The sequence below is a fragment of the Vespa crabro genome, chromosome 14 (assembly GCF_910589235.1).
Source record: "Vespa crabro chromosome 14, iyVesCrab1.2, whole genome shotgun sequence".
NCBI lineage: Eukaryota > Metazoa > Arthropoda > Insecta > Hymenoptera > Vespidae > Vespa > Vespa crabro.
In genome coordinates this window covers 1,389,198-1,409,861 of record NC_060968.1, presented here as the reverse complement: position 1 = coordinate 1,409,861, position 20,664 = coordinate 1,389,198, and the positions used below count along the sequence as shown (strand labels likewise).

General features: G+C 27.2%; 1 protein-coding gene across 7 annotated transcripts in view; it reads right to left on the bottom strand.

The window, feature by feature from the left end:
- LOC124429087 (unconventional myosin-Va) overlaps positions 1-20,664 on the bottom strand; it is a 123,963-nt gene that overhangs the window by 66,238 nt on the left and 37,061 nt on the right. For all 7 annotated transcript variants that reach the window (XM_046973895.1, XM_046973896.1, XM_046973899.1 and 4 more), the window contains one exon: positions 5,808-7,246. In XM_046973895.1, coding sequence (XP_046829851.1) covers positions 5,808-6,210 — 403 coding nt within the window. In that variant the 5' untranslated portion in view covers positions 6,211-7,246. The remainder of the gene's footprint in view (positions 1-5,807; positions 7,247-20,664) is intronic.

Sequence of the window (20,664 nt, the reverse complement as noted above, 5' to 3'; positions counted from 1 at the left end):
ACTAAAATTATTTATTTATCAAATTGAAAGTTAGCTTGAAATTGTTTGTTTAGTTAAATATTATAACTTCATTAGTTAATTAAAATGCAAATTATTTAATTGATCAAATTATATTAAATATAATTACTTCAAAGTACAGTTCGTTAAAAATCTAATCTTCTTCGAATCTAGAAACGACTCAGACACGAGTTAAACAATTAGAATTTCTGAATTATTATTTTTTTTTTTTTTTATATAAAATCTTTAAATCTATAAATAAGTTAATTTCTATATTTTCGTTAAATTTATAAAATAGAAAATACTTGACGTAATAAAAGCTTCGCATTAGATATTTTTATGCTTCTAAAAGAAATAAAAAAGATAAAAAAAAAGAAAGAAAGAAAAAAATAAAGAAAGAAGAAATTCAATGAACTTCTAATGATAGTCGAGCTTTTTGAAGGAAAGAAAGAAATGCTAACTGTAAACCAAACTTTTCTTTATACTGACTTTCTGAAGTACGTAAAAGAGCGAATCCTCAGCCCTTTAAAGAAGTTCCCGAGTAGAACAGCAAATCTCCTTTAAATCTGCGTCGATGTACTTATATATCCACTTTCACCTTTATTTTTTATTTCTTCCTTTTTTTTTATCGCTATTGCGATACACTCTAATAAAAACTTCTCACTATTGATACATTCGATAAGTTCGTGAAAGTTAAAAAAACAAAAAACAAAGAAAAAGAAAAGAAAAATTCCAATCCAAGGATAAGTTAATTATAATGGAGTATTTTTTTTTATAAAAAAGGTCGATTAACAATTTTTGTTTATAAATATTAAAACGCGTCGTAGATATTTACGATTTATTTTATGTACCATCAGAGATATATAGTGAACTATATTTTTTTTATATTTTCTATTGTACTTATAATTTGATGTGGTATACCAATTTATTATTATGATTATTTATTTTTTTTTTTATATACTACCTACATTTAGTACTTCTATATTAATATAATATATATTTAATGTACTATATTTGTTTCATGTAATTATATTTAATTATTATATCAATTAATATATATATATATATATGCTTCTTAAAAATAAATAAACATTTTTTTCTTCCTTTACATATGAAGAAACATACCAGGCAAATCGTTTAATTAAATTTTGTTTAAAATACGTAACGATATAATGCAAACAAAAATGATGTAAAAATGAAAAATAAATAAATAAATAAATAAACAAATTGTTGATATCTCTCGAATTAACTATCAAAAATTGTTTTAGTAAATAAAAATATTCGACGATCATCTAGTTCATTATTCGATTCTTTGAAATAATCCTTAAGACTAGTTGACTTTGCCTCTCTCATTAAGATGGATAGAAACCAATACTATAATATCCGGTATAGATGCCATGACTTTTCTCCTATGCTTTAAATCTCTCTCTCTTATTTTTCCTATCTCTCGTTCGCGAGATTCATTGAAACTATTATACTACTATGTCTGGTAGAGACGCGATTAGCTTCCCGTCGGATCTTGTTGTGCTCTCTTCACCTGATCCATCGTACTTGTTGCTCGATGATTAAGAACCTTTGAAATTCACTATTACTAAAGCAATTATCTGTAAATGATTATTTTCTAATTAAATTGATTTTTCCCCAAATTTAAGTTCGATACTTGATAACCCTCCGTAAGTACAATACAAAATATTTTGTTCATTTTTATTAGACAAAATATACATACATATATATATATATATATAAATATATATATATATATATATATATATATAAATATATATATATATATATTTATATATATATATATATATACATATTTATATATATATATATATATACATATTTATATATGTATTTACGAAGAGAATGTTAAATAATTTGCATGGTTATCTACAAAGTCCATGTACAAAAATTTTTTTTCTTTTTCTTTTTCTTTTTCTTTTTCTAATACTAGTAACCTTTTCGAGTTATGGAGGTTAACATGGATACCTATAATATTTCTTTTTTTTTGGCATATTTATACAATGATGATTATTTAAGAATGGCGATGGAATAATTTTTCAAATAAAAAATTATTACGATGCATCTAATATTACTATTTAGAAGATAATTGATTGAAGTATTAAAATATATAATTATTTATCCGTACGATAATTTGAAAAACAATCATCAAAACTACATAAAATTTTAATAATATTTTGATTATGTCGAACAGATTCGCTTAATTTCACCACATTAAAAAAATATAATTTGTAAATAATATATTTGTCTAGCATAGAATATGAATTACAATATAGTATGAATTAGTTAGTCAATCGTTAAAATGTCGACTATCTCGTAAAAAATGCATAATAGCAATTTTTTTTATTACATATGATTTTAATTATAAATGATCGCTGTTATATGAATATGCAAAAAGAAAAAATATTATAGGTATCAATTCAAAAAAAAAAAAAAATTTGAAAACTCATGAATAAAAAAGTAAACATTGTTTTTTAATAAACTTTGTTCTAGCTTCAATTTTTTTTTTGCGTTTATATTTTTTCGGAAATTTATAAGTGGATATTCTATATATATATATTGTTTATATGAAGAACAGTATATTGTTAAAACTGTTAATTTTAACGATAACAAAATACTTTTCTATTTTTTTTCTTTTAATGTACGTCAGATCATGTCGGGACAATTATTTTTCTTTTTGTTTCATAAGGAAATATAATCACTTATAAAAATATTTAAAAAGAATGATACTCTCATTTCAATATTATCTATTTATTTTTCATTAATATAAAATATTATATCACAATATCGTTAATATTAATTCCATTATTAATTATTTAATTATTTATTTCAATTAATTACGATATTTTTTTTATATAAAAATTAATCATCGTACGATCAATTTTATCAGCATAAGATCGATACAAACATTTTCTCTGTCCTTATTAACAATCGCATAAAACATTAACGTATTATCATATTTTCACGATATATGAAATAGGATATAGGAAAGAATAAAAGAAAATTAAGATGAAAGAATAAATAAGAAGAAGAAGAAGGAAGAAAAAAAAATGTATTCAAAATATTAATGTATTAATAGAGAAATAACCGAGTAAACGGGTTTTAAAGAACGTGTATGAGTTTCGATCTTCGGAACATGCTCGTTTATATCTACATTTTCCCGGAAGGGTCGGTAATTCGATAAGAAAAACGACCAAGTTTCCCGATAATTTCCCAGTTCGTACGAACGTAGAAATCCTTTAAACGATCATGCGATATTACCGATCTATGTACGATTGTAAACGTATATGTGTGCGTGTGTGTGTGTGTATATATAGGATGTCTTATTTTAAACGATGTAGCCAAATATTTCTGAAGTTATTGATTTTAAAACTAAACGAAAAAGTTACGAATAAAAGTTACTAAATTTTCAAAGGAAAAATATAATCTATATATTAACAATATATAAATACATTGTAAATATTTAATATAAAAATATATTCTAGATATTTCGTAGAGAACGCACGCTGTTGTCAAGATACGGGATTCGTAATAATTTTATTTTTTAATTGCAATCAATATTTTAAGATCAGCAAAATTTATCTAAAATTTTCATTGACAATTCATCTTTCTAACAAACTTTCAATCGCAATATATATATATATATATATATATATATATATATATATATAACTTTCAATCATTCTAACAAACTTTCTAATTGCAATAATATTTTTCGACACAAGGAATACTTTTAAAGTTGTAATCATTTAAAGCGCTGTGGCCATGAACAGTCATAACTAATATTATTCTGATTAAACGCATCGCAACTCAATGAAATATCGATGAAAAGATACCTTATGGGTATTTGTATGTATTATGGGTATTTGTTCGTTGAGTATTCTTTACAACTTTTGTTCGATTTCCAAAATATCGATTTTCATGAATCAAAAAAAAAAAAAAGAAATTGTTATATGAAATTTCCATATCTTGACAACAGAAACGTCCTCCATGAAATATCTGCGTGTTATATTTCTCCCCTGAAAACCTAGATGGTTTTATTTGATACATTTATTTACGAAATCAATGAGATCACATGTATTTGGTCATATTATTTAAAACGAATCAACCTATATAATATATATATATATATATATATATATATATATATATATATATAATACATTTGTGTGTGTGTATGTGTATATAAATATATATACCAATAACATTTGCAAAAGTTCGCGTGCACGCGTCCTGCGTGTTAGACAATATTACCATGAATGCTTCTGGTCTCTTGCTGATACGAGCAACTAGTTCCTCGCTACGTTAACTCTCCTACTCTTGATGATGATATAGTTGTAGTGTGCACTTGTTCTTAAACTGCTGCGTCGAAATACACGATGTAATATTTCGATGTTTCGAGTTCCATAACTCGTTACGCGTAGATATAGAAAGAGGGAAAGAGAGAGAAAGAGAGAAAGAGAAAGAGAGAGAGAGAGAGAGAGACAATCGTAGATCACGTATTAAACATAACTAGAATCGATCTTCTATAGGTGTATAAGGATAGTAATAAACCAATAATAGTACTTGGCTAATACTTTCATAATTTTACAAAAATTCATGATTTTACAGAAATTCATGATTTTACAAAAAAAACATGACAATAAAAAAAAAACTACGAATTAACATAAACAAATAAACTTAAACTAACTATATCAACAGTTTCTCAAATTTAAACAAATAAAAAAGAAGAAAAAAGAAATAAAGAAGAATACAAAAATTTTTTAATGGACATTGATGGAGAACTCATTAAAAAAAAAAAAAAAAAAAAAAGAAAACAGAAAAGAAAGGAAAATACAAGAAAATATGTGATGGCAAGTAAACGACTAAGTTTATAAAGAAAGTAAATAAAGAAAAAAAATAAAAAGATGATGTTAGTGTTTGAAAAGTAATGTCCTTGATTTCAACAAATTCGAAAAGAAGAATATAGAGAGTAAACAAAATTGCCAAAATTGCAAACCTAACGTAAAATGTTTGCGCTGGAAATAAACATCGGAGCATGTAAATGGAGGTAATCGTCGCGACAAAGGTAAACGGCATTGCAATTAACGTGCACGCGCTGGACAAAATGAAGCTTTACATTTATAGTTTATCCGAGCACGAGAATATTCTCGCTTAATGCTCTGGCATTTAAATCAATTATAGGGATGCGTGACAGTATTCGCATGATACGTCCGTTAAATATAGTTCAGTATAGTTACATAGTTGAGAAAAAAAAATACTATCATCGCGATTATCGATTTCTTACAAATTGATAGTCCATTGAAATCAATCAATGTTTCAAGAAAAATTATCTTTTCGTAACAAATTGTTTGGAAAAAAAAAAACAGAAAAAAGAAAAAAAATAAATAGTTCGTAAGAAAATTTTGTGTAAGAAAAAATCATCAATTTTTACATATACGAAACTATTTCTTTGAAAATAATTAATTATTTCAAAGATGTGCTTCGATTTGTATGAATTAAAAACGATAAAAAAAAAGAAAAAAATAAATAAAAAGAAAAGCAAATTTTATCTTTATTTCGTTATCAAAATTATACGACATAATTGATTTTCAACAATTTATTTAAACGTCTATAAATTATAAACGAATCAAAATGTTTTTTAAATTAAATTATATTAATCGATAACAACTATCAGTACCAATGAAAACAATAAGAGTAGAAAAATAATAATTGATCAAATTGTACGAGATGAAAAAGATAAAAAAAAAAAAAGAAACAATAAAAGGAAAACAAATCTAACTCACCGGAAGACAACTTCGACTTTTGAAGTAGCCAACTTTGTAGTGCCAACCTCTCCCGATGTCTGCAGAAGAATTCTGGTCTGATACCGTGCCTCTTCAAAAAGTCATCGCACTTTTGCAAAACGGCTAATGCCTTGGCCGCTTCGAATTCATCGATATCGTCAAAAAGATCCTCAGTAGTATTATTGCTGATCGAGTTAAACGAGGAACGTTCCTCGTAGGTTTCATCTGGTAAGAGCATGCCCATACCAGGTTCAAAATTGGCGAGCCAATCGCGACTTCCGGTTCGCGGCAAGCCTCCAAAGCACATATTAGTAATTCTCGCAGGATTTGCGAGCACGTTTACGTCCCTTTCACCTTTTCGTTCCTTCTCGACGAGATTATTGGAACGCGCTCGTATACCCATTCGCTTTCTTCTAATACTTTGCTATCGCGGAAAATAAGTCCGCCGCCATTTTGGATGAAAACGAAATTCGATCAATGGCATGAACAACGTGATTTCGAATGACTATACAAAATTTCACGAGACGATGAACGAACGAGATAAATAAATGAATGAATGAAAAAAAAAAAGAAAAACAAAATAAAAAGAAATAAAAAAACTTGTGACTATGCCTGATAGCTAATCGTTCAGATCTAATTTAAACATGATCAACCCTTATTACGACGACTTTCCTTTGGTTGTTTTTTTTTCGATTTTTTCTTATTTTCTTATTTCCTTTTCGTTTTTTTTCTTCTTTTCTTTCTTTCTTTTTCTTTTTTTTTTTCTTTTTCTTTTTCTTTCCTTCTTTACTTTTTCTACAGGTGAACCGTTAATTGAACCAAGTCTTCGAGTTCTCCATCATTTTCTTTCTCTTTCTTCTCCTTCGTCTTTCCTTCTTCTTCTTCCTTTCCATCCAGCAAATTCGAAGATAGAGACTCTCCTCTTCGGTTTCCTCTGCTGAAACGATAGCGGGAAGCTTCTCCTTGAATTTCAAAAGCGTCCTACGCGGCTACGTGCCAAGAATTCCAAACTCCTACTATTTTCTTTCTTTCTTTTCTTATTTCATTCTTTTTCTGCACCGCGGAATCGTAAATCGATCTAGTTTCCTTGGACTCTAATACCGATCCTCTCGATCCGCATCTCACTCGATGGATCCAAGAAAAGAGAGACGCTCTTTCTTGCTAACAGGATTCGATAACCAGAGACCTTTTTCTTTTCATTTTTACTACTTTTTTTCCTTTTCTTTTCTTTTCTTTCTTCTTCTTCTTCTTCTTCTTCTTCTTCTTCTTCTTCTTCTTCTTTCTTCCCTTTTTTTGTTTTACTATCCCGTTTCTTCTTAAATTCGAACCACGAGGTATATTTCCAAAGTCCAACCGATTTTCATCATCCTTTCTGAATTTCTGAATATCGTTTACGTCCGATCATTTTTCACCTTGTTGAAATGTATTCCCTCCAATTTCTGTAAATCAAAATTTTTGTATATTTCAATTTGTGTTTTAAAACGAAGATGAAGACAAGATCGAGAGTCGATATGAATTGAAAATAATGATCGATATTAAAGTAAATTCTACTTTAATTATTATTCATAATTTAAAGTCATTGATCTAATATTATATATAACTTTTACGACTACATTTTCATTACGTAATGTGACATTTTTTTTACGTTTAATTTAAATTTTATTCCTAGCTTATTTTCTATATACAATATACATATATATTTATAGCTAACTACTTTTTTTTCTTTTTTAACTTGTTAATAGGAAAACACTTAAATCGATTATACGACAATTTCACTCTCGGCGAAACAAAAAAAAAAAAAAAAAAAAAAAGAAAAAGAAAAAATTCATACAAACATCAGCCAATCACCAAGTGCTCTTGTTTTCGTTAAGTAGAAAGTTAAAATGCCGGTCAGTTTTGTACGGTTTATAGCGTTCGAGATTATCGGGGATTATGGGAGGATTTTGTAGGACTATTTAACGACATGACCATTTCCATTTTCGAGTGCGGGTTCCAACAATGACACAATAACCAGCCGCCACAATCACCATTACTAGCAATACCATCGTTACTACTCTACATTTTCACTTGACAATGGGAATACGAAACGGTAGATCGGCGGAAACGATTTATCGACTGACAAATCGCGAAATTACACTCACCCTACCATAACCAACACCAACATCACTACCAGCACCATCACCAACATCACCACCATCACCACTGTCCGTGGGACGGTAGATTATCTTGGGAAAATTATTCAACAAGACCTTTCATCATACCATATTCCTATTTATCACATTTATCTAATTATCATATTTCTGACGTTAACCGTCATTACATTAGTTACGGAGGATGTGTTTTTGTTATCCTTTCTTTCGTTAGAAAATAAAAATCTTTTAAAAATGATACGGCAACGATCATTTTACAATCGTATTAAATTTTGTCTGCAATAATATTTTACTAAATTTAATACCATATGTTGTTCACAACATTATTGGTGTTATAGGTAATATTAAAAATAAACTATTATTATATACAGTATTATAAATAATATTATAAATAATAGTATATTAATATTATAGAGTTCGTTTAAATGTTCATTTTTTATTATACTATTATTGTTAAACTAATTGTTTTATTTGAATATAAAAATTAATAATCAATACAATATTATAATTGTAGTATGTTCGTTTTTGCTATATTACTCTAATTTATTACGATGTTCTTGTTTTATTTGTATATAAACTAATATAAATATTAATTAACAATCAATACAATACTATACTTGTACTATATTGATCTATGCTTTTTCTTTTTTACTATACTACTCTCGTTTATTTACATGTTATTGTTTTATTTGGATATAAATATATTGGGTATTAACAAGTAACTAATGCAATACTGTAATATTGTAATATAATTTTTTACTATACTATTCTTCTTTATTTAGACATTCTTATCTTATTTGAATATAAAATACTAGAAATATTAATTAATAGTCAATTCAATACTATACTATTGTGGTACGTTATTTTTTTACATTATATTACTCTCGATTATTTAAATATGTAATTTCATTTAGACATAAAAATATCAAGCATTAATTAATAATCAATTCAATACTATATTATTGTGTTAATACCAATATTTTTTATTTATAAAATTATTGTTATACTTCTACATAAAATATTATATTATAATATTATATTCTGCTTGTAAAATACTATTATATTATACTTGTATATAAGAGATTATAATATTGTTATTATTTTAGTATTCTCTTTTTTATTTTTTATTTATTTACATGTTGTTATTTCATTTGTATATAAAGTACTAAAAATTACGTCATTAATTATTATTTAATCTAATACATCGTTAAAACTACAAAACGTTTCATATTTCTAATCAATAATGCATATTTAATTATTATGAATATACTCATTAAAAATATAATATTATCATTATTTGATAAATAAATATATTAATTAATAAATAAATTGTTCATGATTTACTCACTTTCTTAATTAACCTCTCTTTCTCTCTCTCTCTCTCTCTCTCTCTCTCTCCTCTTTATCTATCTATCCCTCTCTATCTTTTTCTCTCCCTCTCTTTATTCTTCCTTTTTTGAATTTTTCTCTGTATTTCTATTTTTGCCTTGTTATTTCTATATTTTTCTCTCTTTCTTTCTATTGTTTTATCACGATATATATCTCACTCTTTTTCTCTGAATCTTCATTTACTCTCAAACGAAGTAGGCAAACTGACTTCCACATTGTTAAGCGAAATCACGAGGAAAGTAATTTAAGTCGCACTTTCATGCTCTAGCAGGTTTCCTCGGACACCAGTATTTCTCTTTCTCTCTCTCTCTCTCTCTCTCTCTCTCTTTCTTTCTTTCTTTCTTTCTTTCTCTTTCTTCCTTGATACCAAAGAATCACGATCAAGAAAGTTGATTCGCTTGATCGCACGAGATTTTTCAATTTACACAGGCGTGGAAAGAACGACGCCCGTTCACGTCAACTGATCGATCGATCGATCGATCGATCGGTAGATCGATTCTACTTGAATTTCCGGGTTGTTGAAATAGAGAGAGGGAGAGAGAGAGAGAGAGAGAGAGAGAGATCGAAGGAACTGAATCGATACCATTATCGATAAAGTAGATCTTGTCTTGGGAAATACATTCCCGTGAAAATTATTATTCTCAACGTGCGACAACAGTCTATTTCTTTCTCTCCTCATTCCGACTCGCTCGGGGCCAGTAGCCGATCGAGAACACCGAGAATGATCTATCGATCGCATCGAAATCAATGTTTTTCTCTCTTACCACATTGACAAGCAGTCTTTAAACATTATATTAGATCTTTAAGTATATCGTGGATCATAGAAATATTTGATTGACGAATAAATAATTTCAAAATTTTCAATTTTGTTTGTTCTATTTCATATCGAAATAAAAGATCATTAGGTAATACATTGAATAAATAAATAACATATACAATATTAGTATTAATATTATTATGTTGCAATAATAGTATACTAAATAAATAAATGAATAAATAACAATAATAAATATAACAATGAATAAATAGTAATATAATGAGAGTATAGTATTCTTGGATTGGCCTATAAGTAATATCCGAATTTCTAATAAAAAAAAATATTAGTATTGTTTATGTCTAGATAAACGATAAAACTTCTGACATTATCTAATTATTGGACAAGAAAATATTTCTGTCTTTGTTTTTTTTTTTCTAAGTAGACAGAAAGAGAAAAATGACTATTAATTTGAAAAACTTTGATCTTAACAATACAAATTATTTAACAAAATTTATACAATATGTTTAATTTTAATTATAATTTAATAGCTATTTTACACAATAATCATTGTTAACGATTTTTCATTTAATTTATTATTTGAAAATTATAATTATTAAGATAATAATCGAATTTATATTTCACTATTCATATAATGATAATATAGAATTGACGACATATAGATTAAATAACATATTATTAAAAACATCCTTAATAAAATCAAATTAATATTTAATAAAATTTAATGTATATTTTTATCAATTTGATTTAATAAACTAGTTATTTTGCTCTATAATCATTGTTAATATTTAATCAGTCATTATTGCAAATTTGTAAAATATATAATAAACGATTTTATATAAAATATATAAGTTATAAATTGTAATTAAACCAACGATCGAATTTATATTTTACCATTTATATAATAATAATGTAGAAATGAAAATATATAGATCAAATGACATATTATTAATTGCATCTTAATAATATAAAATTTATTGAATAGCACTTTAATAAAATAAAAAAAAAATTTTAATTTATAAAATAGCACCTTAATAAAATAAAATTTTTATAATATATTCAATTTGTTAATTATTAAGTAAATATCGTTAATTATTTTTCACAATAATCATTGTTAATATCTAATCAATTGTTATTGCAATTGATTAGATATTTTAATATATAAAGATTTTGTATATAATACATAATTTGAAAAAATGTAATAATTAAAATAATAGATAATTGAATTCACACACTTTATCATTCTACTATATTTACCATATAAACATAATACTTATAAATTGTATTGAAAATATATGGTATTAAGTGACTTATACTACATACAATAAGTTCTTCCTGTGAAGTACTTACAAGAAATGAACAGAGTGGAAGAAGTTCATGCGCATAAATAAGCCATAACGATCTAAGCGTCATATGATGGATAAGCAATCAAAGGACCGAGGTACCGTTCGAAATTGGTCCCACTGATCGACGATAGGACGATTTCGAATGCGAGTTACCGTCGAGAGAAGGGAATAATCGAGGAATATCGAGATATGTGAGAGTACGTGTGTATCCGTTTGTGCGAGTATACGTATATGTGCGTATATGTAAGTTCCTACAATGTATGTGTATGGTAAATCGTACACCTTCATCCTCCTGATCTATTCATCTCTCGATTATGCCACTCTATTGCGCGCGCGAACGCCTCACTTTTATCGATTCGCACGATTCCGTGAGTGGTGTGCTAACGCGAGGATGAATTTTAACGCATTAACTATTTTCAATCGATATGAATTTATACGATTCCTTTCCATTGAAAGAATCAATCATATATTAATACATTAATATTTATTTTCGGATCGAACTTTAATATAGTATCGTTTCGATTTATGAAATATATTTGAAAATGAAACCACGATGAGAAGTAATCTAATCGAATTAATAGTTCTAAATTAATTCATTATTAATTTCTAATCATCATTATATCCTCGATCAATTTTCTTCCTTATTTTGTTGTTAATTTCGTCGATTATTCATAATGGATGCATAAACATTTTGAATGTTTCAATTAGCGTACATTTTAATCCTCTTTTACGATGAAAAAGATTTTGCATCATGAATTCAAAATTCGTATTAAATTATTCTTGTTATAGATTGTTTATTTAGAATTTCTTGTTGTTTTTTCTTTTTATATAAAATAATACTAATTCCAACGTGTAAATTAATAGCCAATCGAAGACAAATATAGCATCATAACTTGTATTGTTTATTTAAATGCATAATATAATACAAATTTTATTCGTATTACATTATTCTTGTTGTAGATATTAGCATTGTTCATTTATAAAGATATTTAATAAAAAAAAAAAAAGAAACAATTTTGATACTTAATTTATTGTCCAATCTTTGAGTTTAGTATAATATTAAAGTATTGAACATTTTTTTTCTATGTTTCTTATTGGCCAATGTAAGATTAGCAGTAATATAAAAAAAATGCACGAACACACACGCACACATACATACATAAATTCCGATGTTACTTATTGAATACTTAAAGTCAGTATAATATCGCTATAAATTAGTGTAATATTGTTACTTATATTATTTATTTAAATACACAATACCAATAATAAATTCCAATATTACTTATAATTTAAAATTATATTATTCTTGTTATGCTAGTGTTGCTTATTTAATTACTGTTGATTTATATATTTATACATATATATATATATATATATATATATATATATATATATATATATATTTGGATATAAAATAATATTAATTCCAAACAGTACTATACTACTGTAAGCTTAATATTGTTTATTTAAAAGAAGATATATATATATATAATATATATAAATAAGTATGCTATTGTTTTATTTGGGTAAAAAATATTACAAATTTCTTAAGTACTTATTGGCCAATATTATATTCTAATACTAGTGTCATTTATTTAAACGTAAAATGATAACACCGATATTTATGGCCAACACAATATTAACAAATTTCTGATCATTATAATCATTGAAATTATTTTCTTTTCTTTCATTTTCAAAAATCAATTTTCATTTCAATAATAATCCTACAACAATTAACACTTAATCCTTACATTTTATTATTATCTTTTATCTGAAACTAACCACGCTACAATCCATTCATCTCTCTTTCTCTCTCTCTCTCTCTCTCTCTTTTTTTCTCTTGGAAGAGAATCGACTAATTTTCGAATGCAAGAACGATTTTGATAGATTAATTCTTTTTAACATAATTTCAACGCTTTCGAGCGATAAAATTTCATGAAATTTGTTTTCAACGATTATTTTTTTCTTTTGTTTTCTTATTTTTTCTATTTTTTGTTTTATTACCCTCCCCTTCTCTTTTATTATCAGTCTTTCTCTCTCTCTCTCTCTCTCTCTCTCTCTCTCTCTCTCTCTCTCTCTCTCTCTCTCTCTCTCTCTCTCTCTCTCTCTTTCGTTGGAAGAGAATCGACTAATTTTCGAATGAAAGAATTATTATAATAAATTCATTCGTTCCAACATAATTTCAACGCTTTCGTTAAAATGATCGTACGTATGTAGTGCAATAAAATTGTATGAGATATATTTTCCATAATTGTTTTCTTCTTTTACTCCTTTTTTTCATATTTTTTGTTTTATTTCTTTCTTCCTCTCTGTCTCTCTCGCTCTCTCTCTCTCTCTCTCTCTCTCTCTCTTTCTTTCTCTCTTTTTTTTTGTTCGTCGATATTCTTCTTATTCCTCTTCTTATATCGAATATTTACGCAAAATAAGACTCTCACTCCTGTTGAGATGTATGTTCCAATGGAGTCGAGGGAAAGACCGGATGATAGATGTCTTCCGTATCGATTACCACTCGTGATGGCTTGGCGATTACGTAAGGAGGAACATAACGAGGTTGTGAGTGCAAAAGAGAAACGGCGTGTCACGGTGCCGCCCTGCCCTTGCTCTTTGGCCAGCCAGCGACTTGAAATTTATCGCGCGCTAATGCGCGTTAAATTCGTCTTCTACGTGAACTGTGACTTAATATCGAAGTAAATGCCAAGAAAATATATGTGTATATGTATGTGTGTGCATATGTATATATATGTATATATATATATATATATATATATATATATATATATATAAATCATATTCATACTTTTTATTATTATTTATATCAATGAAAGTGTCATTGAAATATGAAAAAAAAGAAACAGAAAGAAGGACATTTTAGGAAATATAAAAAATTTTGTATGACAGAGTAGATAATTTGAAATAAAAAAAAGAAAGGAAATACAAATCTGGTCCTCTTTTCTCTTTGATAATTACATCAATTTGCACTTATTTGTGACCACATATTATATTTATAAAATTTTCATATACGTGTATACGAATATATTTATATATTTATATGAAGGTTATACTTTTCTTTTTACATTTTTTACTTATACAAAAATTTTTATATTATATATATATTATAAAAATATTACATTTATATCATATATATCATATGTATCCTATATATATATATATATATATATATATATATAAATATATATATATATATATCAACAAAAATTAGAAATAATTTTTCATAATTAATAAATATTTCTATATTTTATATAGATATATTAAAATAATGTAAAATTTATTAACAAATATAAACATGCTTACCTACATATATTTATATCTAAATATATATATATATATATACATAAAATATACATATAAAATAACGCCTCGAGTATGGTACTCTACAGAATACGAGTTAATTTTGTCTAAAACGAGTTTGTAAGACTCGTGTGCGTGCGCATGTTATTATAGAAAGAGAAGGAGAAAATAAGAAAGAAAGAGAGAGAAAGATAGGCGTGAGAGCGAAGTAAAATCTCTTGAGAAGGAAGAAGATAAAAGAACGAAGAGATTTAACGGCGTGTATTTAAGAACGTTCGCATTACTCGGCTTTTAGCGGGTGCTCGCGAGCGCACGACCGAGTGCGAACGCGTTTAAGAAGATCGCATGTGTTCACCCACCCACCATCTCTCTCTCTCACTCTTTCTCTCTCTCTCTCTCTTTCCTTCTCCCTTTCCCTCTCCCTCTCTCTTTCTCTCGCTTTCGCTTTTTCTCTCTTCGAATGCGTAGGAGAGCGTTAGTCGAAGCTGTGATTAGGGACTCGCTTGAGCCCCTCAGGCTTTACAACCGCCCACTATGAAAAGGGTGAGAAAGAGAGAGAAAAAGATAGATAGAGTGAAAGAAAGAGAGAAAGAGAGAGAGAAAAAGATAGAAGAATGGACCCAACGGCTTTTAGGCTTCTCAGCTCTCATCCGCGAGAACGCGTGGGAACGTATCGACTCGTCTATCATCCTTCACTCTCCCCCTCTCTTCCCCCCTCCTCCTTATTCACCATTCCCTTTTTCATCTTCTTCATTATTGCTCTTAAGATCCACCCCCGGACGGCTAAATTGGGGGTGGTTTGGTTCAACCTCTATATGATTCTTCAACGATTCGACGAGGCTCGATCGTTGCATTTATTTTTTTTCTTTATTCTCTCTTTTTTTTCTTTTTTTACATTTTTTTCTTCTTTTACATTCTTTCTTTTTCTTTCTTGTCTCTCCTCTTTTTTCCTTTTGTTTCTTTTCGTTTTATTTTCGTTCATCGTCCTTGTTATTTTTTTTCTCCTCCTTTGTTGTCAACATCTTCGTCATCTTTTTTTATACATCAAGGCCATCCGCCTTTTTCATCCCCCTTCCTCAATCTTCCACCTCCATACCTTCCCTCATTTTCTCTCTTCAAAACTAATCCATTCCAACGGACTGTTACACTCTCTATAATATAATATCATCAGGTTTATCCAATTTATTAGACGTACTTACACACTCTTGAAAAAGGATTAACGATCACGTGTTTCTCTTTCCTTCGCCTTTTCTTTCACCCTTCCTCTTTCTTCTCTCTCTATCTCTCTCTCTCTCTCTGCGTCTCCTGTCTCCTCATCTCTTCAAAGACGATTGTATAAGATCGTCCAAAGTAATTCTCCTTTCTGTCCGTATATACCCGTGTTAATCCTGTTTTTTTTGTATCTTCATTTTTTTTCTTCTTCTTTATTTTATTTCATTTTATTTAAAAAAAAAAGCGATCTCCGTCTCTGTCGAGGAAATATCATGTTACCAAAGGAAAAAATATTCTCGTAGCACGAGGAGGAATATTACGAATCCGATCCTCCGAAAGAGAAGACAGTGTGATACATACGTTATGTCGGCCGATCTCTTCATAACCGTAACCGATTTTAAAGGTTCGCTCTACTCTATGGTTAATAGGATTAGAAATATAAAATCGCGATGGAGATTCGTTATGCCATTAGGTATAATCCAGTAAGCATCGTTTAAAAGATATCTCAGTTTGAAATGAACTATAGTATATCGTGAAAAGTATATATCTAGCAATTATTTCTTATTACTACGTCGACAAACGCATTAAAAGATATTTTTTTTCTTAGATAATTATGCTCTATCCATATATCTTTTCTATGTATACTCACGTACTTTGTGAATATTTATATTTTTTTCTTTCATAAAGTGTCATATACTTATTTATTATAAATTATCATTAGTCGTATTATGATAATGTATAATAAATATGTCAATTTAAAAGAGGATTACAAACTTTTTCTTCTTAATTTGTGAAATTATAAATGCATTTATGCATATTGTAAAATATTTAATTTTAAAGTAATAATTAATATTAAATTCTTATTTTGTTAATTATGATATTGCTGAGATTAATTGTTTACAATATTAAACAATAATACGATCGATGATGGTTTTTAACGATGAAAATAGATTGTAACGCTTTATTTGAATTTATCTTTGTTCGTTTAATGTTGATTAATTTGTTGAATACGTTGAATACCATTTTGTTTGAATTTTTATACACGTTTAAATCTCTATTTTCTTTTTTTATTTTTTATTAATTATTTAATTAAATTTGCAATAAATTAGTTGCAAGTAAGTTTTCTAAAAACTTTAATAATACAAGTTACAAATTACATTATTAATTATATAATTATATTAATCTGATAAAATAAAAAAATTAAATATTCATAAATAACAAACAAATGTGAGTGACGCTTAAATGAATTTTTACAATTATATTGTCAAATATTTTTTTACATAAACAATTAATACAAATATTTAAAAAATAATAATTATAAAAAAAATACTTATTATTATATGCCTATATGAATGATCTATAATAAACTATAATATTGAAGTTCTTTTTTATTTTCCACATAAAGAAGAAGTTGATCTGTGAGATAAGATCTTGAACTTTGAAGTTTGAACTTTGCGAATTAACGAGCTTCGACGAGGATCAATTGATCCTCGAAACTTTTCATCAGCCATTACAACTCGTTCGGCAAGATTCGCTTGAAAGAGAAGAGACATCGATAACTCGTAAACTCGTAATTAATCATGCTACGCTTCATCGATAATCGTATTACCATTTTTTTTTTTAATTTAAATCGTGACTCTACTAATTTATCTTCGATTCTAAGGACCGAGTTTTTATTAATTTTATTGTTTTTAAATATTTCATTTAATACTAATACTAAATATATATTAAAATACAATATATATTAAAACTTACTATATATGTATAAGTATATATATATATAACATTTGATATATTTAAAAATTATTATTATAGACAAATTCAAATAAATTAACAACTAATTAGCATTATTAATGTTCAATTTTGTTGAGTATTATACCTCTCATGACAATATTATTAATAATTATAATTTAAATATAAAAATGCAATGATATTTATTGGATTATTATAAAAACTTTTACTATTTTATATTTAACTAAACGGAAAATTATACCTATATATTCAAATTCGCATTACATATTTTACTTTTAGCCCAAATTATTACTTTATTAGTAAATACATCTTAATATGTACAATACTACGATATACTATATCACAGTATAATGTTATTTATTTAGATATAAAGTACTAAAAATTCCGACATTACTTTTTGACAAAACCCAATACATTAATTAATATTTTATTAATGGATACAAACCAATATGAGATACTATAATACACTATACTATATAATATTGTGTTATATATATATATATATAGACATATATGATACTAAAAATTTCTATACTACTTATATTGAACAATATTATAATATACACTAAACCACATATTATATTATAACGTTATTTATTCAGATAAAAAATTCTGATGATCCCAATATTATTTATCGACCAATTTACAGACACTTCTAATGAAAATCTAAAAAAAGAAAAATTTGTTTACAGTTTTTTAGTAAAAAGAAAAAATACAAAAAAAAGAAGAAAACAAAGCAGAAAATAAAGCATACGCGCATAGTGAAAAGAAAAAGTTACGATGAACCGAGATGAAGGTAAAGAAAATCAAGTTCCGCATGAAGCAGGACGACCTTGTCCACGTAATCGAGCAAAGCTAAGACTTTATTATAGCATCCGCTGTTATACGTCAGCTGGCAAACTCCAAGTCAATATAGGTCGACCGATCGCACGCTCCGACGTGTTTATTTCTACAACGAACTCGAGAAAGTTTAACGACTTTGTTACTCGGAGGACAGCCTCCAGCGTACGAGCTGATTTTAATTTTATGAAGACCTATCACCAGCTCTGATGGATTCCGAAAGATAATTTATACTCCTCTCAGAGAGGACGAATTTTTTTTCAACTTAAGTATTTTTAATTTTTTCCTTTCTCATTTTTTTATTTTTGTTTCAAAAGTTCGTCAATCTATTTTTTTCTTTTTTTTTCAAAAAGTTCGTCATAATGAAAAAAGTTATAAGACGCGCATCGTTATTTAGAAAAATATTTGACAAATTATGATATAAAAAAAAAAAAAATTATCATAAAAATAAAAGTCGACATAAATTACCACTAATATTCCGGTATCATTGATAATGGAATAATAAAACAATAAATAGTACAATTGTTACGAACTAAAAAATCATCATTGATCGAACGATTACGCATTAAAGAATTTCATAGTAAATTGCATTGAGGAAAAGAAAACAAAAAAGGACAAAAAAAAAGTCGACAAAGAAAAAGTCGACAAAAAAAAAGTCGAATAGAATCTTACACTACTAACATAAAAAAAAAAATAATTCTACATAATTCCGTTATGAACGACATTAAAAAAAAAAATAGTTAAGTGTCTGAAAATCTGAAACGATCCGAGGAAAAAAAAACAAAATTTCTTTTAAAAAAATAATTCCCTCCTACGGAAATTTTCCCATTCCTCGGTTTTCCACCATAATTTTGATATTACCTTTACACCGATCATATTAAACTCAACTCGAGAATTAAGTTAAGAATGACGATCGACAAAGAAAAAGAAAGAGAGAGAGAACTCTCGATTATAGGTCCCGAATTCACGCAATGCATATAATCGAAGTAAAAAAAGGAAGACAAAAAAAAGAAAAAAGAAATAAGTAAGACACGTGCTTCGATTCGTCGGGCAAAGTGGCGGCTATGCGTTACGGTGTTGTTGACTGGGTAATGATGATCTCAAGGATCGCTATTATTTAACATCTCGAGAGAGAGAAAGAGAAAAAGAGAAAAAGAGAGAGAGAGAGAGAGAGAGAAAATGAGAGAGAAAGAACAAGTCCAAAAACTCTTCAAGAATGTTTCTTTTGAATCCTACGGAACCATCGATCAGTAATCCCAGGCATGAATCCTACGAAAATATCAATCAATAGTCAATGTTCTACGATTACTGATCATGAGAATGTACCCTTCCTTATTTTTAAATCGCCCTTTATCATCATTTTACAACATACGTCATCTTTTTTTCAAAAGTATTCGTAATGCTTACACGGTAGAGTAATTCTATCCTACAGATCAGAATTCATTTTCTTCCTATTTTCACTAAATCGAAATGTTAAACGTACCATGTCCAATGAAAGCTTTCACATAGTTTTATCCTTATCTTAACGACCTTCTGCGTTTAAGGATACACTTCGACTATTTCTAATTAATAGGATACGTGTATAAGCACGTTCAAAGTAGCTTACCAAAGTGCTACAAGTAGAGTTCTATTTAGATTTCAAAGAGAACTTATGTTAGTAGTTAGGGAGTTAATTCTGAGACATTTTAGAGTATATTTGGAAAATGACATTAATTAAAGTGATACGAGACGATGAAAATATCTAATCTGAGATTGATCATTTTTCTTTTTCTTTTTCTTTCGAAAAACAAAAAATCCTTAATCGTTTGCTGAAGTTCTACGAGTTTAATTTTTCTTATTATTTTATTTCGAAATAAATTTAGTGATTACTAAGTGAATGTAAAGAAATGTAGAAATTTATTTGGAAAATAAGATCAATTAAAAACATACAGGATGAAAAAAATAACTAATCGAATATGGATCATTTTTATCGATTTTTTTTTTTTTTTTTTTTTTTTTTTTAACAAGAAATTCTTAATCGCTTACTAAAGTTCTACGAGTTTAATTTTCCTTATGATTAAATTACAAAAAAGATTTAATAAACA